The following is a 22718-nucleotide window of genomic DNA, read 5'->3' as shown; positions in this document are numbered from 1 at the left end:
CATCTTCCATTTGAGTTATTGCATGCTTTGGTGTTTTTGTGTTTTGTCTTTGTGTTCTGCAGCTCTTCTCCAGCTGCCAGCTATTTAGAGTTGAGTACAGAGAGTAGTTGATTGGTAATGATTTGAGCCCTTCTCAATAAAGGGGAGAGAAAACAGGAAGGATGTTCTTTGTTTTTCTGTAGGACACAGTTGGAGAAGGGAAGCCGGCTGAAATTGGAGACTCCAGTGAGATAAGTGAACATTTTAAAGGAAAATAGTTTTAACCTGATCTGGAGGGTTTTGCTCTTAAAATAATCAGTGACATCAGGAAGTTGATTCACTTTAATTAGAATTTATGTGGATTTGTTGTGATAAAGAGACTGGATTGGAAACTGTTGGTGTGCTGGACCTGCGTGTTACGCGAGTTTAACGGGGAAAAAGCTGTAATTAGGAGGCAACCAAAGAGAGGAAATTGTTCAAGACTTGGAGAGGAACAGCTTGACTGTTGAAGTCCCTGATGGGGAATCCCACTCCCTAAGAACACAAAGTTTGTTAATGTGGGTGGAAAGCCTTTCTCAGGAACATGCGAGATTGATGCACTATATTATCTTGGGTTCCAGCAGTACATCCATCTACAGATGAATGAGAGAATCATTTATGAGTAATGCTTGTGCATAACTGACTAATTTCTTTCTCACCAGTCTTTACTCAATATTTAGCACCAAGTTATAATATGTTTGCATATAATTTTAAGTTCAGCCCGCACAGCAGCTCTGAAGCTGAAGCCAGATTTGGATGCTTTGAGCTAAATATCACTATGATAATGATAACATATATACAAGCTCGTAATACGCTGAAGTTAAGCAGATTTACATCGTTCAAGTGTGTTGATATGCTGTTGAGAAACATTTTTCAGATGAGTGACCCGTTAGTGAACTCACTAGGTTTTGCTGTTTTCAGGCAATCAGATTTAAGGCATGGAAATGGGTTCGGTGATAGCCAAAAGTAGAACCCCTCCAATATATAGATCATATATAGACAAGCAGTGGTAACATGATTTGATCTGTCATTTCGTGCCTTTTATAGCTGTCAGTGCTCAGAAAATTCTGAGAAAATCTGTTTCGTCAGGAATAAAGTCTAGGTGACAGCCAACACAAACAGAAAGAGACCGACGACTCCCGCCGCATAAAACCGCAAACACAGGATGCTGGCAGTACACGGAGATCAAATGACCAAGATAAGTAAAAGAGGGGATTTTTTTTATACACTGAAAACAAATTGCACAAAGTGCACAGAAAGTATCAGTTAGGATTAGTCTGAAACTAATCAAAAACTGTTAAATATGCCACTGATTTCTAAGTCATGAAATTTAATTTTATTGTTTGTCTTTAAGTCTTTGACAGTATAGTATAAAATCTTTATAATAGTTTTAGAGATGCTTTTACAGTTCTGAATGTTTAATTTTTCATTTATCTTTTTCTGCATGTATACAGTGAAGGTAACATCTTATGCGTATTGTACTTATTTAAGAGGAGATTGGATCAGTGTCAAACCTGCAAACTTTTACTGTGTTTAAATTGCATATATCTGGATATATTTGTGTTTCGATAAATCTAAATTACAAACCTGGCCCTCTTCACACACAAACTTATTTTTATTAAATTATTATTATTATTATTATTATTATTATTATTATATGGTTCCCCTAGCATCATCTGGCCTTTGGAAGGGACACAGCACTGTTAACAAGAAAAAGCGCAGCATTATGGTTATTTTGTGTATTTAGATGGTGTCTTTCCGTTAAACGGAGGATCTTGGAAGGTTCCAAAACATCAGCTGGCTAATATTAGCGCACTGTTTTTAGGGGAGTTTTCCATTTAGAGGTTTTTCCACTTCAAGATCATGATATCTTGTGTTTAAGGTGTATTGCCCTTAAAATGACTTGATTCAGTTGTGACTGGTTTCCTGTTCTTCAGCATACAAAGCACTAAATCATAATACAAAACAGCAACACCTTTTTAAAGAGATGTTTCAAATGCTAACAGCCTTCTTACATGGACATGTTTGCGTTTATATTCAAACCTGGCTGAAAATTGTAAATATTTTTACCTGTATAGTTAAATATCTTCTACATTACTGAAATTAATTTACTATTAGGTGACCATGAAGAATGGAGGGATTTTTTAAAACCATTCTTCTAGCAAAAGTGGCAATAAAACACTATAAACAAAGCTGTGGTGAAATGTTCCTCATCTGTGTTGTATAGATTAAAAATACTGCCAAAGTTATTAAGGCTGAACTAATTTTTAAATGTCTGTGAAGGTTCTCAGTCATCCAGGTCATCGTAGTCAAAGGAGCTTGCAAAGAAAACTGAAGAAGCTTCTCGGATGAGAGGTGAAACGTCTTCAAGCAACTTAAAGAAGTCCAGACGCTTTTCTTTGCAAGCTCCTTTGACTAATTTTTAAATGCTTTATACTCACCGTTTAATCATATTTGTAGTGGCTGTCCCTGAACATGAGACTGCACCTCTTCTGTTTAAATAAACTGGATCTTGCACTCACTCCTTGTTATCAAGCTTTACCTTGCTAATGTGCTAAAGGAGTAATTAACACATTACTCCTCTAGAGTGCTGTATAATTACAGTTACACAGCACTCTAATTCCTCTACATCACACATATTGTCCAAGATGGCCAATAGGAGGAAACTTATCACAGAAGACTCTAGTTGCTAATGCTAGCTGTGTTTCCACACAAAGCAAAGCTGTTACTTGATCTGACAGCAGTGAAGCATCTTGTCTAGTGCACTAATATTCTATCAGTCTCCCATTAAAGACTGGACTTTATACACAATGAACATGCAAAATCAGTCAGAAAAAGCTGCTGGACTCTTGGCTTGACAAGCTCCAGCTATCGTTCATGGGACACTGACATGCCCATAAAACAGAGACACGCTACTGTTTCCATTGAGATCCCAGGCAAGTGCAGCTTTCGACAATTATACCCAGTAGCATCCAGAATATTCTAGTGATGTAGGGATGAATGCAAACAGGCGACGCGCCTCATGACAGAGCACTGTTTGACACGAAAGTAGAGATATCGCTTCCTCTTGCTATGTTTTAATTAATGTCTAATTTTGAATTTGACTAGGTGCTTGTCTTGATGGAATGCCATTGCCTCAAACTATTCTACTGAATAAGTTTAAATCTTTTCCTCTGAGTAAACTGATGTGATGAAGAGACACAATCAGTAAGCCATACTTGGAAGGGAAACTTGGAAAAAAAGAATACAAAATATATAATACTTAAACATTTATACTCAGTCACAAATACTTAAATAACAGAATATAAATATGTATCATTCAAAAATCTATCATTCAGTATAAAAATAAGCAATGCTGTCAACATAAAAAATAATTATCCTTTCAAATATGTACACATATGTATGTACACAGCCCTTCTATAAAGGAAAGGTGCAATTTTAAAAGTTGCTAGCATGCCTGATGATATATTATAAGTGCATAAAAAAATACAATTCAAATGTAGAAAAAATGTATTGCTATCACTTATGAAGGAAGTAATAGCAAACATGCACCAATAGAAAAGTCCAGCAGATGCCTCCATCCTTGTTGCACATGTTGTGAAATTCATTGTGCAGAAGAATATATGGGCTTGCTTATTGTAGTCCTAGTGAGTCTTAAAAATACAGGTGACGACAGCTGTAAGCACGTAAAGTTTCCATTTGTCAAGTGTTCCAAGAAACAGGCCTGATGGATGAATCCCATCAATAAAACTTTAAGATATTGTTTAGACAATAGTTTGGAGCCTTCTTGTAGGTACTGGGGGCATGTGGTACCTGAGATTTATCCAAAAGTTTCTCTTTGAGTATAATTCTGTGAATTTGTGTGTCGCAAGAAAATCTTTCTTCCACTTCAGGGCTCCTTGTTTCCTCTTGATATAACGCACAGACTCTGGCAAGTGACTGTAATCCACTGGACCATCTGGCAAAAAAGAAAAACAGTTTAAATATAAATGAAAATAAACACGTTTAATAAGCTGACATTTTAATTTTTATTAAACGAAGTCCTGACCGAGTGCAACAAGTCCAGAGATGAACACACTTTATTCCTTATCAAAATGTACTAAGTTAGCTTAGCATAAAAGCTGGAAGTAAAATCTCTGTTTGTGATGCCTGCAAAGAATTATACATGACCAAATAGGGCATGAATGCTGAGCTATATAACCCGTGACTTAACAGAATTCATGTGGCTAGAGATTTTTGAAAAATGAGTAATCATTTACCAATTTCCACCAGGATAACTCTGGGATCATTCTTCGTCAAAGCATCATGAAGGCCAACTTTCTGCTCATACCACACTTGGCTTTGATTGTCACATATGCAAGTGCTTTCCTCCGTTTTCGCCTCAGGTGATAAGATGATAAGCAGTCTGCGGCACTGGTGCATCGCAGCAGCTGTTGCATCGTGTATTGCTGTAAGGGATTCATGGCCAGACACAAAACTGCAGGTTAGAACTCTTTGTCTGCAAACTGAAGACAGCCCATTTCAACAGCACAAACTATAATTTTGGGCAGAACTGTGGCTTCTTCCAGGCACTCATTTCTTCTTCTTTTTTTAACTTACCAGTTTAGTCTGCATTAATAAAATTAAAGAACCTTGTAAGTGCCTTGAGGCAGCTGTTATTGTGATTTGGCACTATATACATAAAAACTGAATTGAATTGCAATGTATCACCAATACAAACATAAAGGAAATAAACTAGAGCAATAAGAAGAACACAAAAAGAAAAGGGAAAAACAGAAATACAGAGGATAGCTAGACATCAGCTCAAGAAAGTATTAAGTCTGTTTTTAACTGTACTGTACTGTGTTCCAGTAATTTAGTAAACATGGCTTTTATCCAATTTCTCCCATGTATTATACTAGGAGTTTAACCAAGAAGCTCTTATTTTCTTTTCAAACTTCTCTTTCTTTTTTTCTTTTTTTTGCAACTATAAACAGAATTCTTACAGATACAGTTGTGGTCAAAGGTTTAGATACACTCATCATGAGAATGAATGCAATAGCAATGCCGCCACCATGCTACACAGCTGTTACAGTGTTCTTTGGTTCAACAGCCTTTACTTTATCTTCCAGGTCATGGCAGGCTTGAGTCCTGGTGGTTCCGCTGAAGTTTTTCCTAACTAATGTTCTCTGATCTGAGGACAACATTATTTGGTCATCCTCCAGATAGTGGCAAAGCAGTGGCGCATCCAAAAAACTTCTACTTTTTTGTAGTTAGAGTTCTGAACTGAGGGTCTTGGAACCTGCTGTTGTTTAACAATAACTCCAGACTTTCCCTTCCCAATTGTAAATCTACAATAGGGCTGCCACGATTAGTCGACTAGTCACGATTACGTCGACTATTGAAATCGTCGACGACTAATTTAATAGTCGACGCGTCGTTTGAAGCTTTGTAAGATCCCAAAAGACGCAGGAATAAGTAGTAGGATTTAAGAGTGTAATAACGGACTGAAACAGAAGATGGCAGCACTGCATGTACAAGGATGCCAGCTGCCGTTAAACCCCGAAGAAGAAGAAGCAGCTGTGTCCCAGAATTCATAGCGCGGCTCAGCGCAGAAGTCAACAATGGCGGCCGCTAGTTAGTTTTAACTTTACTCTTATTATTCTTTTTGGGTCACAAAATAAACGTTTAACATATTTTCAGGCGAGAATGTAGTTGTGCATACTTCAAATATCTGCTCAGTTTATGAAGACACCACATATTTTCAAAAGTGCTCCGACGTTTTTGGAGACGTCTGTTACCCACTAGCTCGATAGTTAGCCGGGGGCAAGGCTCACTAGAGCTGTGAGAACACCGGACTCCCGGCAAATCGTTTTTAAACCCACCACCGTCTTTCACTACTCAGGTTAAACATGATATATGAGTCACTTAGATAATTTAAAAATGTTATTGTTTGGCTTTTTTCAGTATTTTATTTGTTCCTGAGTAAATCGTTTGGCTGAGATTAAAGTTATAGTTTTTACACAGCTGAGTAAACCTCAAGCAGACAGCTGATTATCAGAAGTGTGAGATGCTCGAGAATATTCTCCGGTGTCCCGTTATATTTTAGATAGCAAGGAGCAGACGGCTGAGTTTATTAAACTTCACTGAAACAACCTGCAGATTTCATTAAAATTTAATAAACTATCATCTTGTCTTTATTTTTAGTTAGCACAGACCTTAAACACTTAAAGCTGTAAGCTAATGATAGTTATATAAGAGCAGATGCATGCTGGTGCAATAAGCTGTACGTTTTACGTCCAATGGATGCATGATCCATTAATCGGTGACTAGTCGACTATCAAAATAATCGTTTGTGGCAGCCCTAATCTACAATTGTCCTTCTTAGATCTTCACTGAGACCTGAGTATTGGTCAATCTAATGAGTGCTGTCAAACAAATCCTTTTCATGCTGGCAAAGAGAAGTATTGACTGACTACAACATCAGTTGTAATCGCTGATGACTTTAGTAGCACAAAGATAATAGGCCTTGGTCTTGTCAAGTTAACAGATAGTGTAGAAGCGGGGGTCTCGAATTCCAGACCTTGAGGGCCGGTGTCCTTCAGGTTTTAGATGTGTCCTTGATCCAACACAGCTGATTTAAATGGGTAAATTACTCCCTCAACATGTCTGAAGTTCTCCAGAGGCCTGGTAACGAACTAGTCATTTGATTCCGGTGTGTTGACCCAGGGTGAGATCTAAAACCTGCAGGACACCGGCCCTCGAGGCCTGGAGTTTGAGACCCCTGTTGTAGAGGCTTCAGCACCACTTATTAGAGGTTTAAGTGAGTGTATGTATATATTTGACTCTTTGAGTCTGTGTGCATTAGAGAAAATCAAAATGAAAATCAAGCAACCAGTTCTTGTTTTATAAAGTCATTAAAAACGTTAATTTAACCACATTTAAAATGCAACTAGTTCTACTTGTCTTTTACCTGAAAGCATCATAGCAACTGATTTAGATTCGTTGGTTATGTATTTGATGTCTTAATTTAATAAAAACTGTGAACAGCAGTTTGTAACAATAAACAGCTCAAAGCCTTTGTATGTTTTCCCGTCTTTTGGGGGTTGGAGAATGACCTTAACAACCTCAAGAATTACACTACATCTAGAAAGACAAGTCTTTCTACCTCTGTTTACATATTATGGATATCTGCTTCTTACCTTCGCCAGGACAGTCATCCCGTCCTCTGATAAACAGAGAGTAGCCATATTGTTCCTCCAGTTTCTCAGGCAGGATCTGCATGGCAAACCTCGCGCCCTCATCTGAACTCATGGCATTGGAATGGATGAAACTCACGTAGGCATCATAGAGCTTCCCATCTGGAACTGACAGAATCTAAATGATTGTTTATGTTCATTTTATAACGTTTGATCCTTTTAAAATGTGAATCAACATCCAGCTTTCACGGCTTTCAGTACTGTGTTAGTTGTGCTGTAAGGTTAGTAGTATCTCGTCAGATGATGCCACACAAAAACTTAAGTTCAACTGATAACGGCTTTACCTTGTTGTTTGGGAAAATGTGCCAACAGATCCCTGTAAGCCAATATCAGGTTTACTTTAAAGAAGAAGAAGCACGCAGCCAAGGCTAGAACAGCCAGAGATGCAGAAAGGCAAACAGCCCAACTCATGTGGAAAGAACTGCGGTCAGCTGGAGAGAGGAAGGAGACAAACGTAAGGCAAGTGTCTCAGACGACTATAATTCTTGAACACACACACATTTATATGTATATGTCTATATATATCTTTATTACCTTCTTTAAGCTTCACCACACTGATTTGTTCTCCCGCTAGGCTTTCTAAACGGCACTCGAACTCAAAATTCAGGAACTTGCGATGAACTTTAGCGATGGACAGAATGACCAGTTCGTATACTTTGCCTTCTCTATGAATACTAAAGGGTACAGAAACAATCAGTCAGTCAGAATGAATCATGGAATCAAAGAATAATATGTAAATGTTAGGTGTTAAGTTTTTTGTGCTGCTACAGTTGCAACATTTACAGTCTATTACTCAGAAAAGAAGTTCTGCCTCCAAGTGACATTTAATGTCTGACACATTGTGTTGTTTTGATTTAATCTCGATGCAGTATAATGCAGTGTTTTGTATTCGCCCTATTAATAGCCCCGTCCATGGTAATGTAAAACTCACGTTTTCCGGGACACACTAATCTCCTCGAGGTCCTCAGCGTAATCCTTGCCAACAGTCCAGTGCAGTGAAGACTCGTTATCCTCACTGTAGCCTATGAATGCTAAACACTGCAGCTCCACTCTCAAACCTGGTGGGCAGTGAGAGTAAAAAACAAAGAAACTGTCAGTCTACATTTCCCGTTTTGATCAAACAAAAATATGAAGTTAGCTCAAATGAAATTTAACGTCACGGAAACTTTTCAAAAGGCTTCTGACTAATTCTGTTCAGTCGCTAGATGACAAAGCACCATTGCAAAGGTTTTAAAGGACTTTATTGTCATCTTGACTTGAAAAACAACTGTTTGTCAAGTATTTATCATAAAGATCATACAGTCAATAAATGGATAATGGTGTAAATGACTTCATGATATTTAAAGGTGTTTATAATATTTTTCCATAGCACTAACATTCACTCTAATGCATTTTATTTAGTGTTTCACTTGCCTAGTTCAACTGTAATCTCTTGCTTGTCAGGGGTCACCAGCTGTGGCTCTACAAAAACTTTTTCTGGGAGGTCTGCAAGAAAGAAAGAAGGAAGGAAAAATAAAGAAAGTGGGACAATATACATTTAGCTCCATAAGCATTTGTATATATTGCCTCTGTACACCATCACAGGCTAATTTAAATCAGACAAACCAGATGTGATTGAAGTGCAGATGTTTAGCTTTAATTCAAGAGGTTTAACCAAGGTTTTGCATGAACTCTTTAGGAATTACACTCGTTTTTATCCATAATCCCCCATTTTCAGACGCTCAAAAGTATGGGAGATGAGGCCTGTTGCCTCGTCATTCCATGATAAACAAAGTTAATTAAAGACATCTGGATCTGAGTCCAATAGCTAAACTTGTATTTCAGCATTTCACTGGAACTTGTGAAATTCACTGAGACGTTGATGCAAATTAAGGAAATGAATCTGGCCCCAGAAGACCAAACAAACCTACTAGAGTCCATGATTTAAGAAAAAAAAGGCTAAACAACATTTACCACAGTTGTAAACACTCAAGGAAATATGGTGTCGTTATCAGAGTCTAGAATATACAATCAAGAGATGCCTTTATGAATGTAAATACAGATGGTTTACCAGATGGTGAAAACCACTGTTCACACTCAAAAACAAGAAGAGCCTGCATGTTCTGAGAAAACATCTTTGGACATATTTAACTTACAACAGCATGAGGAGAAGAGAAAAATAATGAAAATGGAGAGATACAACTCGTATGCCAAAGCATCCAATGATTTATTTCTTTTTTGTTAAACCCCCTGAATTAAGTCTTCAAGTCTATGATTAAACAAAACAAAATAATAATAATAATTATGTACAGCCAGAGTAATATATTAAAAAATGACACCAGAATAATTAAGGATTCAATATGAGAGCTCTACAGTACTTACCATCTTTAACAGTCAACAGGATGCTGCGTGAAGCGGTATAATTCCTGCCATCCAAGTTAATGTCTATCAGGCAGGTATATTTCCCATTGTCCTCCTCTGAGGCTTGAGGAAGCCTCATGTTGCCTTTCATATCAACAGAGATGGGTTTCCCTTGCCGCTGAATGAGCTGGCAATCCTGCAGACAGAAACCAATCCTGTAGTTAGTTTTCACAGTGCCATATTTTTGAGAGGCATTTTTGAGCCTCAAGACAAGAAAGAAGAGCCAGAAATAAAGGAAAACATGAATAAAAAGCAAAAAACTGGCATAGTGATCTCAAAATGTGTTGGTCGCAAGTTTCCAGGTAACAAAATGCATAGTACTACATTGTTGCTGGCCTGGGTGGCAACCAGTCTTATCTGCCAGGGGGGCAGATCTGGCACACATTTTTCCCTGATATCTACAGAAGGGGGCAGTGTTACATTTATGGAAGTTGTAAAACAGAAGCCTGGGATTTGGCCCACCTAAGCACTTTAGGTGGAGCGATTGTGTATAAACTAGCCTAGTTTATATCTGCTGTTTCCACTGATAGTTTATCAGCAATTGTTTCTGTCCACTCTTCATGATATTATATTCCATAAAATGGGATTATACACCAATAGCATAGCATTATGACCACTGACAGGTGAAATGAATAAAACTGATTTATTAGCACCTGTTACTGGCTGGGATATCTTAGACAGCAAATGAATATTTTGCCCTCAAAGTTGATGTGTTAGAAGCAGGAAAAATGGGCACGCGTAAGGATTTGAGCCGAGATTGACAAGTGCCAAATTGTGTTGGCCACACAGCTGGGTGAGAGCCTCTCCAAAACTGGAGTGTGATCCAAGCCAACAGACGAGCTACTGTAGCTCAAAATGCTGAAAGAGTTGATGTAGGTTCTGATAGAAAGGTGTCAGAATACATAGTGGATCACAGTTTGCTTTGGGTAACGTTCTGCTGGGAAACCATCCATGAGGATGTAACTTTGACATGTACCACCTAACTAAGCACTGCTGCAGACCATGTATGACCTCCCATAGAAACAGTATTCCCTGATGGCTGTGGAATCTTGCAGCAGGATAATGCACCCTGCCACAAAGCAAAAAATGGTTTACAAATGGTTTGAGCAGCACAACAATGAGTTTGGAATCTTGACTTGGCCTCTAAATTCTCCAGATCTCAATTTAATCAACATCTGTGGGATGTGTTGGACAAAGAAGCCTGATCCATGGAGTCTCCACCTCCCAACTTATAGGAATTATAGGATCTAGGGCTGAACGATATATCGCATTTGCGATAATATCGCGACATGATCAAGTGCAATTTTCTAACCGCAAAGGCTGCGATTATACTCTGGACATGTCCAAATTCATGGGCTGCATCCTCCTGAGGCCGCATTTGTAGACCGATTACGTCACAGCGACGCGCCGAAGGCTGTCCAAATTACTACCATATCCCAGAATTCATAGCGCGGCCCAGCCAAACTCCAGTTTCCAGCAATGGCGGCCGCTACTAAGTTTTAAAATTACTCATACTAATCTTTCAGGGTCACAAAATAAACTTTTAACATATTTTCAGGCGAGAAAGTAGTTGTGTAAACATCAAATATCTGCTCGGTTTATCAAGATATCCCATATTTGCAAAAGTGCTTCGACGTTTTCAGAGGCGTCTGCTACCCACCAGCTCGACAGCTAGCCGGGAGCTCGAGGATTACTGATGCGGCCGAGAACGGCACAACTCCCGGCACATCATTTTCAGATCACCGCGGAGTTTCGCTGCTCGGGTTAAACGTAATATATAAGTCACTTAGACAACCTAAAAATGTTATTGTTGGGCTTTTTTCAGTGTTTTGTTTGTTCGTGAGTAAATCGGTTTGGCTGAGATTAAAGTTATTAGATTAGATAAAATAAAACTTTATTAATCCCCCGGGTGGGTTCCTCCTTGGTTTTCACACAGCTGACTAAACGTCAAACAGAAAACTTATTAAACAGAAGTATGAGACAGTCGAGAATTTACACCAGTGTCTGGTTATATTTTAGATAGCAAGAAGCAGACGGCCGAGTTTATTAAACTCCACCGAGACAGCGGTGACGCTAATCAGAAGGCTAGACCGTCCAATTTCACGCCTTTAAACTTTAAAGGCGTGTTTGTGTGTGTGTTTATACAATTGCTATTATGTTTGCACTTTATGTGTAATGTTACTGACTGCAAAGATCAGTAAGATGTGTGTATTTTTTATTTATTAGTTTTATTTATTTAATATTATTTTTTAATTGAATGACTGTCTAGTAGTTCACAGATGTCGAAAAACTGAGTGTGGTAAAGCCACTGATTTTTTTTATGTATATTTCTGCAATCTGCACATTGTACTGACTTTCATTTTAATGTTTACACCAGGGTTCCTTGTCAGCACTTTATGCTCAGATGTTTGTAAGCTAAAAATTAACTATTGTGTATGTTCAAATATACTGTTGTGATTGAAGAAGTTAAATAAAAATGTCAGTCATCAATTCATGCATCACCTCATGTCATCATAACAGAGGTCTGTCTTCCAGGAAAGAACAGTTTAAAATTAATGTAATATAGTATTGGCCATACTATATGATGTATTGCTTGTCTTTGTTTAATAATACAGAAGACAAAGACCTTAAAAAATAATCGCATATCGCATCGCAATCGCAATATTGGGGCAAAAAATCGCAATTAGATTATTTTCCATAATCGTTCAGCCCTAATAGGATCTGTTGCTTAGATACCACAGCACACTTTCCGGGGTTTTGTGGGGTCCACGTCTCAAGGGGTAATGTCTGTTTTGACAGTAAAAGCGTACTACAGCGGATAGTGGGAACAGCAGAGAAGATCATCGGGGTCTCTCTCCCCTCTATTGAGGACATCTACACCACACGCTGCATTCGCAAAGCCACCAGCATTGTGGCTGATTGGACACACCCCCCTCACACACTCTTCAAACTCCTGCCATCTGGAAAAAGGTACCGAAGCATTCGGGCACACACATCCAGACTGTGCAACAGCTTTTTTCCACAAGCCATCCGTCTCCTCAGCAAAAAGGGACTGACTGATAAACACACACGCACACGCACACACACACACACACACACACACACACACACACACACACACACACAAACATTATCACTCAGGTTAACTCAACTACCTCAAAACATTGAGACTGGACTGACTAATCAACACAAGCGCAAACACACTGACCTACACCACCAAACCATCGTACACACCAACCTGTTAATGCTCTTTTGCACAATATTATTACTGGACTTTTTGCACTAACTTCTGTACTTCCTAATTTTTGCTGCTACACTAAGGAATGTTTACTGTTCCTCCACTACCTCAACTCATCATCACAAAACCTTATTACAGTGAGGCAAAAAAGTATTTAGTCAGCCACCGATTGTGCAAGTTCCCCCACTTAAAATGATGACAGAGGTCAGTAATTTGCACCAGAGGTACACTTCAACTGTGAGAGACAGAATGTGAAAAAAAAATCCATGAATCCACATGGTAGGATTTGTAAAGAATTTATTCGTAAATCAGGGTGGAAAATAAGTATTTGGTCACCTCAAACAAGGAAAATCTCTGGCTCTCACAGACCTGTAACGTCTTCTGTAAGAAGCTTTTCTGTCCCCCACTCGTTACCTGTATGAATGGCACCTGTTTGAACTCATCATCTGTATAAAAGACACCTGTCCACAGCCTCAAACAGTCAGACTCCAAACTCCGCCATGGCCAAGACCAAAGAGCTTTCGAAGGACACCAGGAAAAGTATTGTAGACCTGCACCAGACTGGGAAGAGTGAATCTACAATAGGCAAGCAGCTTGGTGTGAAAAAATCAACTGTGGGAGCAATCATCAGAAAATGGAAGATATACAAGACCACTGATAATCTCCCTCGATCTGGGGCTCCATGCAAGATCTCATCCCGTGGGGTCAAAATGATCATGAGAACGGTGAGCAAAGATCCCAGAACCACACGGGGGGACCTGGTGAATGACCTGCAGAGAGCTGGGACCAAAGTAACAAAGGTCACCATCAGTAACACACTACAACGGCAGGGAATCAAATCCCGCAGTGCCAGACGTGTTCCGCTGCTGAAGCCAGTGCATGTCCAGGCCCGTCTGAAGTTTGCCAGAGAGCACATGGATGATACAGCAGAGGATTGGGAGAATGTCATGTGGTCAGATGAAACCAAAGTAGAACTTTTTGGTATAAACTCAACTCGTCGTGTTTGGAGGAAGAAGAATACTGAGTTGCATCCCAAGAACACCATACCTACTGTGAAGCATGGGGGTGGAAACATCATGCTATGGGGCTGTTTTTCTGCCAAGGGGACAGGACGACTGATCCGTGTTAAGGACAGAATGAATGGGGCCATGTATCGTGAGATTTTGAGCCAAAACCTCCTTCCATCAGTGAGAACTTTGAAGATGAAACGAGGCTGGGTCTTCCAACATGACAATGATCCAAAACACACCGCCCGGGCAACAAAGGAGTGGCTCCGTAAGAAGCATTTGAAAGTCCTGGAGTGGCCTAGCCAGTCTCCAGACCTCAACCCCATAGAAAATCTGTGGCGGGAGTTGAAAGTCCGTGTTGCTCGGCGACAGCCCCAAAACATCACTGCTCTCGAGAAGATCTGCATGGAGGAATGGGCCAAAATACCAGCTACTGTGTGTGCAAACCTGGTAAAGACCTATAGTAAACGTTTGACCTCTGTTATTGCCAACAAAGGTTATGTTACAAAGTATTGAGTTGTATTTTTGTTATTGACCAAATACTTATTTTCCACCCTGATTTACGAATAAATTCTTTACAAATCCTACCATGTGGATTCATGGATTTTTTTTTCACATTCTGTCTCTCACAGTTGAAGTGTACCTCTGGTGCAAATTACTGACCTCTGTCATCATTTTAGGTGGGGGGAACTTGCACAATCGGTGGCTGACTAAATACTTTTTTGCCCCACTGTATTATGTTACGTTGTGTTTTTCTATCATTCTGTCACTTTGCTGCTCTTGTTTGCACATTTGCACGTGCACTTTGTTGTCTGCTGTCTGATAACAAAAAAAAAGTCTTCCTTAGATAGTTAGATAGTTTGGGTTTTTTTTGTTAATTTATGTTGTAATTTATGTTGCATGTAGCACCTTGGTTCCTGGAGGAACATTGTTTCGCCTCACTGTGTACTGTTAAACTGTATATGGTTGAAGTGACAATAAAGCCAACTTGACTTGACTTGACTTGAAAAGGGGGACCAGGTGGTCATAATGTTATGCCTGATTGGTGTATATGGAGGGCAGAGACCAGACCGCCAGTACGTTCTTCAGCCAGCTTTTTTTAGGTGCAAAATAATATTGATGAGCAACAGTTTTCTTTGTACTCAAATCAGGTCCTAACAAGGCAAACATGTCAATGCAGTAAAACAAGTGTATTAGGCCTCTTTATACCTTCATCCATCGTACATTCACCACGCTATTCAGGCCGAAGATTTCTTTCTGTTTACAAGGAAGACTGTCGCTCACTCCTTTTGTGATGGAAATGCTCTCAACGGTATAAGGACACTCTCCACTAGACACTGACACCCAAAACTTTAGCCTCCGTAATAATACTCCAGACTGATTCCTGAAAAGAAAAAGAATTGTAAAGCCAACAGCAAGAAATATCCCTGTACTTTTTGTTTATCCTAAATGGTTACAGACAATATGACTAAAATATGAATTGATGTTTCAGTTATGCCTCTATTCCACTGATAAGCTGAAGTTATATATCTGTTCAGCACTAATTAGATATAAGATTAAAAAAAATAACATCCATTAGGAATATAAATTAGCACACACACGTACAGAGACTGCCTGAAGGCTGGAACTGAGGAGATTTGATATCCCTCCTCTCATATATATTTGCATATTTATCCAGTTGCTCATTTGCTCTTAATGGTTTGATCATTTCCTGGATAAATAACACATTCATTTTTAGAAATGGCCAATCCCGTCTCCCTGTTGTATAGGAGGCTCCATATGCTCCCAGTACAACCTTCACACAGTCTCCTAAAAGTGCAACATCAAAGATTTACAGATGTTAAAATCCAGTTAGTAGGTTAGTTGGCATATCTTATAAAACAGGTCGCAAAAGGTTGATTTTGTTCATCTGGACGTAGCGTTTTCATTGGAGACTTCTGAAGAAGTCACTTGGATGAGTGACAAAGGGTTTCCAATACAACAGAGCTTGATCATAGCCTGCATACAACTGTTAGGTTTTACAGCATTTTATTATAAAGTAGGTTGTGTTTGTCTGTGCACGTGTGTTAAAGCACATTTATAAATATACTAGAAGCATGGAACTGCAGGGATCAGGAGAACTCATGCAAGAGAAGTCATACAGATATTTTTATACCTTATCTGACAGGTGTAAGATCCATTGTGGGACATCTGGACAGGTAGAAACCAAAGTAACCTGTCCCTCACTTCCACTCCAGTGGGCAGGCTCAGATTGTCTTTACTCTCCCCTCTGCTCCAGATCACGACATCATGAGCCTCTGCTGTGTAGCAATTCAGCAAAAAGAAATGGCCAGCACTCACATGGAAGGTATCTATCTCCCCACGGTGGTCTGTAGGTGACAGTGCAACAGGAGAACAACTATTTGTCATTTAATGTAAGATGTTAAAAAAATATATCAATCTACAAGGAAGACATGTTACTCCAAAAGAAGAACAGATAGAACAGAATAGGACTAAGTAAGTAAAGTAAGTAACATTTTATTTATATAGCACCTTTCTAGACAAAAGATCACAAAGTGCTTTACACAGAGATAACAAGGTATAAAACAAAAACAGACAAAAAGTTAACGAAATGCAATTCTAAAAAGATGTGTTTTTAGTTGTTTTTAAAAGAGACTACCGAGTCACATGTGAGTACTTCAAGGATTTGGTCAAAAGCTTTGCTGCAGCGTTCTGAACAACCTGCAGACGTTCCAGGGAGTTTTTGCTTAGACATGTAAACAGTGAATTACAGTAGTCCAAACGTGATGAAATGAATGCATGAATAATAATCTCCAGTTTAGTACGAGATACAATAGGACTTAATTTGGCAATGTTTCTTAAGTAATAAAAGCAAGACCAAATCAGAGATTTGACATGGACATCCAATGTGAGAGCCGGGTCAAAGGTTACCCCTAGGTTCCTGATAGATGATTTCACAAATGTCGAAAGGGGACCAGCATTCATTATCATAGGTACAAGTCAGGAGCCACATGCAAGGACTTCAGTGTGTCCTTCATTAAGTTGGAGAAAGCTGTCATCCAGCCAACCTTTAATGGATTCTAAGCACTCATTCAGAATCTGCAGCATAGATAGATCTTGGGGCTTAAAAGCAATGCATAGCTGGCGTCGGGTCCAACATCAGCAAAACAAAACATTTTCCTGCATCGTTTTGCATCAAAATGTCACTGGAGACTCTAAGAAGGGCTGTTTCAGTAGAATGAGGTCTACGAAAGCCACTGACTGACTGAAATTTGTCAAGAATATCGTGTTTGTCCAAAACTGCTGTAAGCTGCTTAGCCACAACCTTTTCTAAAATCTTAGCAGTTAGTGGTAATTTTGAGATTGGCCTGCAACTGCTGTTTTTTTTTTTTAGATGGGATGTACAGCACAGGGACTTTACCAGTGACGTGTTAATTGTGGTGAGCACACAGGGACCGATAGACTGGAAGACATTTTTGAGTAACGATGCAGGTAAACTGTCAAATGAACAGGAGGATACTTTCTTTGAATTAACTAACTTTTCCAGCTCGGCTAGTGAAACCGATAAAAAGCTGTCTCAAATAACAGGCTGAGGCAGAGTAAGAAATGCTGATGGGGAAAAATGTTTTCTTACATTACTAAAAAAAAAATTCTATTAAGAAAGAAAGAAATTTTTCACAATCTTCATTTGAAGAAATTGGGGGCAGCAGGTGGACCAGGAGTAATAATACCAGTAATGGTGTGAAATAATACCTTAGGATTACCTCTGCTCTGGGTAACAAATTTAATTCTCCTCAGAATAAATGTGTGAAAACATCAATGCCCATTGCGATTTAACCCATCTTGTCACTCGCCGTAGAGTTTCTGTTTACAACTGTTTGTTCTTTTCTGTTCTTCTTTTCATTTATGGCATGTCAAGGACACAACCAATGTTAGGTCATTCATAAAGATAAATAACAACAACAAGGCAGGGAAATACCTCCAGCTAGTGTCGGACCAAAATGCTGACACTGAAGTTTCAAAAGTTGAAAACTCATGGGTGACCTGATGGTGGCCCATCTTTCATACTGTTTATAAAAGATATTTTTAGGACAAACACCCCTTGGTGGACCTAGCTAGCTGTTAGCCAACTTCCAAACTTCCATGAAAAGACATTTGTGTTCTTTTCCAAGCTGTGAATGCCATGTCCAAAGTAGAACAACACCAATATGGATTCCTGGAAATGGGTGTCTTGCTACAGTCAAAGAGCAAACATTTCGTAACAATGACTAATGCAACTTGTTAACTTCTAATATTGCAGGTTATCAACCACTGAGAAGGGCTATGCACGTCCATGCAGGTGTGCAAAGATATGTCACCACCACCACTTCATTATTGAATTTAATAGTAACTGTTTGGCATCTGTAAACAGAACTAGGGATGCTTTCCCGTTTTTTTTCACCGTCTGTTAATAACATAGGATAAGATAAACCAGTATTTGTCCCACACATGGGAAATTTGTTGGGTCACGGCAGAAAGGGGACAGTACAAAGTTACAAGCACCAAAAATTAAGAAAACAATAGAATATAATACTTTATAAATAGAATAAAATAGTATGTTGCATCGAAAATTTACACTTTGTAGTATTGCACCTAAGGGAGACAAGGAGAAGGCTATCATGGTGTATTGGATGTAAATGAAATTCTATGATAATCGTATTTTGTGCCACTTTTGTGCTGAGCAAACAGTATGAGATATGCAGCAACCTGTGGTAAGTGGTTAAATGTTTGCTCTGAAAAAGAGCAGTTGCTGCACAAACTGTACCAAATCATTTCTACCTTTTTCTTGAGTTTTTAGTTATCTAAGTTTTACTTAGTTAAATGGATGTTGCAGATATGTGCAAAGTTGTTTTTATCAAGTTATATTCTGACTGGTCTGAAGAGTCAGCACTTTTAGAGCTATCTAAAATACTTTGCTATTCACAATGTCAGAGATACATGACGTTTGTGGTTAACAAGATTGTTACTGTGGTAGAAAATACCCACGTGTTTTAACATATTTAGTCTTCAGGCACAGTTGAGGAGCCACAATGAAGTTTTGGTCGATGGGCTGAGAACACGATACCTGAAAACGAGGTTATCAGCCCAATGTGATGATGTATTTTTTATTATTAAAAAATCACACAATCAGACAGGCCCTTATTACATATTACCATAGGCTCCCTCCTGTTTATGGTAATGTGCAGGAGCTTTCTGAAGCTTTTCATACAGACAGCTAGAACGACATTTCACGGAATTAAAATAAACATCAAAATATGTCAAATTTGTTTAGAAATTTTACACACTATGTTCGCACTTCTTGCCACAGCTTGTGTGTATTCAGCTATGGACAGTAGGCAAACTGGATTTTTCACGAATGTGCAGTTGTTCTAAATTGGTGCTTTTTACATTAAATGTTTAAGCGTTTAGTGTTAATAGAAACCGCTGCTAATGTTTGCATTTTCGCTTGTTTAATGACAAAAAGGTTATGGGATTTTAAAAACTGTAGGCAATTTATGTTCTGCCTTTTCCACTATTGCTCAAGATTGCATCCTGGGCGCAGATTATTCAAACAGTGAGGAAGAGTCTTGTTTGCCACTTCCTGTCAAAGCTGTAAATCTGTCATCAGTGGAACACCTCATACAGCATTAACTGATGAGACATAACCCTCATCGGGTCTTTTTTAGACCTCAACATCATCCGTTTTTTAACCCTAATCCTAAACCTGTTATACTGTACTTCACATTACTGTGAACATTAAATTGCACTTTTGCACATTTCTTTTTTTCGTTTTAATTTATCAAAAAAATTATAAAATGATTTTATGTTTCAGGGTTTAAAGGATTAACAAGATATAAACACTGTTTTCACCTCATCATGCCAGTTTACTGTAAGAAGAAGAAGAAATTTGTATTACACAGTCTAACTGTTAGTGAAGTTGTAAGGCTGCGTCAGCGAACCTTGTGAAATTCAGGTAATTCTAAAGCATTTGTTCGTCACAGCTAGTCAAACCCAGCTGACAAAAGTGCAACTTGCAGCCGTATCTTAGCAACGCTTAGTAATTTTAGCAGATAGCTGTTAATGTTTGTCTTACACTAATACTTCTTATCTGTGTACAGCTTACCTCCATGTAATAATATGGAGGTAAGTCATGTCAGCTAGCCTGTATCAAAGTATTCAGGTATAACAGAATATTTAGAGTAGTACTTTTAAAAAGATTACTCTGCTTATTACAGTCAACTGTTTTATTATTGGCGCCACGCTTGGCGAGGGATCCTTGGCTCTGCTGGAGCATTTTATAAAACCTTGTCCTTTATGTTCAGCCTGACGTGCACAGGTGCTGCAACTTTAATGCTGACATCTTTTAGCTAAGACGCTTCCTGGAGATTCACACATCAAAGTCTGAGTATAAATGTTTGGTCTCCTTGACCTATATAATCATCAAAAACCCCACAGACCTTTCAGTTGTTGTTTTTTTGACGTTATCGTCTATCAGAATCACTTCATTGTCGTGAGAGGAATGTTGAGGGGTATGCTTTTTTTACTCATCAAACCACAGTTTATCTTTTTCTGTCGTGATTGTCTGTCTTGATAGCAAAACCTACCCAGGTAACCTATCAGTTGAATAGAGATTTTATCATACTGCCGTATGCATTCTGTGCAGTCCCCTACCACAGATGTATGAATAGATAAATCCACTACAAGGAACACTGAAGAATCAGCTTTTATTCCAGTATCTATTCTGATCACTGATTTATGATTAATTTATGGTAACATTTGAGTTAGGATACATATGTACAATATGTGTGTATATATATATATATATATATATATATATATATATATATATATATACACATATACACATACATACATACATACATACATACATACATACATACATGCATACATATAAATGTATTTGGCAAAGCTATAGGATAGTTTGCCCTGTCTGTTAAGGAAAATCTTAACAGACAGTTTAACTGGTTTCTAAACCAGTTAAACTGGTTATAAACCATGACAGCTAACCCCACGACATTGGCATAAAGCAGACAGAGCTTGTCACTCAGCTGAAACTAAGTGTTCAGAAGAAGTTGGAGAATCAGTACTTACCACGCGTCACAACAAATGACAGAGACAGCAGAACAGTCACCAAGCAGACCCAACCTGCCGCTGCCATAGTTCTTATCTGAGGGAATCAACAGACTGCATTTCAGTAAAGTCCGGTGTGATTTTCTTGAGAACACGAGCCATCCTGTCAGGCGAGCGTATTCTTTGCAGTGTATACAAGTTTCTTGACATACTTCCTGGGGAGCACAGCTTCCCTTAAAGGGAAGTGAAAGATGGAGTGTTCTCAGCTCTCACAAGGAAGTCAGAGCCAAAACACTCCCAGTAAAGTCCCAGGAAGTTCCACTGATTGGTGTTTCTTTGTCAAAGGTTGAGAAAAAAAATTCTCTTTGTCATTTGTAGTAACTCTCTGCTGATGTAAATCATTCATGCGTCTTTGTTACGTCATCGAAAAGTAATAATTCATATATGAATTGCACTCATTTTGGTCATTAACATAAAGTGGATCGGAGTCAGGTTATATATAAGGGAATTTATGGGCAAGTTCATCTGCAGCACATATTTATTTAAAAATACTTCATATTAATAGAAAATCAGAATTTCCCAAAATATAATGCCAATTTTGGGCTTTCTGGGCTTTGAAAAACAATGATGACATTCCTATAAAAATGTCTTAATAATAAACTTTGTAGTAATTTTTGAAATGAGTAAGCCTTATATCTCACAACTGCTGTGATAAATACTTAAAGTAAGGGTTTACCCTGAATGGTCTTCAGTCGTCACTTGATATATGTTTTACATGGCAATTTTTGTCAGCATCGTATATATTTTCACAGTTTACTCAGATATCCCTCTTTAAGTTTGCCTTATTGTAAAGTGGTAACCTTCCAAAGCTCAGTGAAGCAAGTGAAAATCACAGTCGCTGAGTATTTAAACTTCAGTGCCTTAAATAAATAGATGTCAAGACCAAAATTGAAAATCTGCTGCCAATATATTTTGTGTAAAAGCAATCAAAAGAAATATTGCTGAACAGAAAGACAAAGATAAAATCAACAGAGTGAAACCACGTCAATGTGAAACCAGTACTATAAAATTCAAAGAAGCCTACACCAAGTATTTAAAAAAGATGTAATCATAAAGCTTAATCGAAACTCACCTGTGACGTATATGAAGTTACTACAAAAATAGAAAGAACTATCTGTACAATTACAGCTGTAGTTTTAATTATAATTTTGACTTTCTACTCTGAATTATGAGACAGAAAGTCTGCCTGTCACTTACAGTACAGTGAACTTGCAGTGACTTGCTGGATTTTCCATCCTCCTACTCCTCCTCCTGTATTTGCATTATTTTATATTGTTCCACTACCCCGGTATGAAATTTCCTCTCAACTGAAAAAAAGTACAACTTGCTTTGCAGTACAGGTGCGGCACAGTTATTCAACCACAGCTAAGTAGCACTTGACAGATATAGGTCGAGTTGTTGGTGGTTAAGATTTGAAACTGACAGTTGTTTTCATGTAATAATGTAATGGCATTTAACTAACTAGCAGTGTACATTTCCTGGAAATATTCCATTAAGACAGCTGCATAATACTACACTCAACAAAAATATAAACGCAACACCTTTGTTACTGCTCCCATTCCCCATGGGATGGACGTAGAGACCTAAAATTCATTCCAGATACACAATATAACCATCCCTCCCAAACAGTGGTCACAAATCAGTCCA

The 22718-nt window shown here is 38.5% G+C and overlaps 1 protein-coding gene and 1 long non-coding RNA gene across 4 annotated transcripts in view; one reads left to right on the top strand and one right to left on the bottom strand.

Moving 5' to 3' along the window:
- LOC143412877 (uncharacterized) overlaps positions 1–22718 on the top strand; it is a 29529-nt gene that overhangs the window by 3713 nt on the left and 3098 nt on the right. For 2 of the 3 annotated variants that reach the window (XR_013093393.1, XR_013093394.1), the window contains exon 4: positions 183–7715. This is a non-coding gene — a long non-coding RNA (uncharacterized LOC143412877). The remainder of the gene's footprint in view (positions 1–182; positions 7716–22718) is intronic. The other variant, XR_013093395.1, reaches the window with a different exon arrangement.
- On the bottom strand, positions 3273–21529 carry LOC101470103 (interleukin-1 receptor type 1). The gene is made up of 11 exons (XM_076874643.1): positions 21033–21529; positions 16057–16270; positions 15111–15285; positions 9618–9792; positions 8670–8741; positions 8188–8314; positions 7791–7930; positions 7541–7687; positions 7200–7364; positions 4278–4466; positions 3273–3976 (listed from the first exon to the last, which is right to left on the bottom strand). Exons 1-11 carry the CDS (start codon positions 21097–21099, stop codon positions 3783–3785), a joined length of 1665 nt encoding a protein of 554 aa, XP_076730758.1. The 5' UTR covers positions 21100–21529; the 3' UTR covers positions 3273–3782.

Source organism: Maylandia zebra, linkage group LG16 (assembly GCF_041146795.1).
Source record: "Maylandia zebra isolate NMK-2024a linkage group LG16, Mzebra_GT3a, whole genome shotgun sequence".
Lineage (NCBI taxonomy): Eukaryota > Metazoa > Chordata > Actinopteri > Cichliformes > Cichlidae > Maylandia > Maylandia zebra.
This window is presented reverse-complemented; position numbering and strand designations above follow the sequence as displayed.

Coding starts and splice junctions, on each gene's coding strand:
- LOC101470103 (XM_076874643.1), bottom strand. CDS start 21,099: ATGGCAGCGGCAGGTTGGGTCTGCTTGGTGACTGTTCTGCTGTCTCTG. Junction 7,688..7,790: donor TGTGGTGAAGCTTAAAGAAG/GTAATAAAGATA, acceptor TCCTCTCTCCAG/CTGACCGCAGTTCTTTCCAC. Junction 4,467..7,199: donor GGATGACTGTCCTGGCGAAG/GTAAGAAGCAGA, acceptor AATCCCTTACAG/CAATACACGATGCAACAGCT.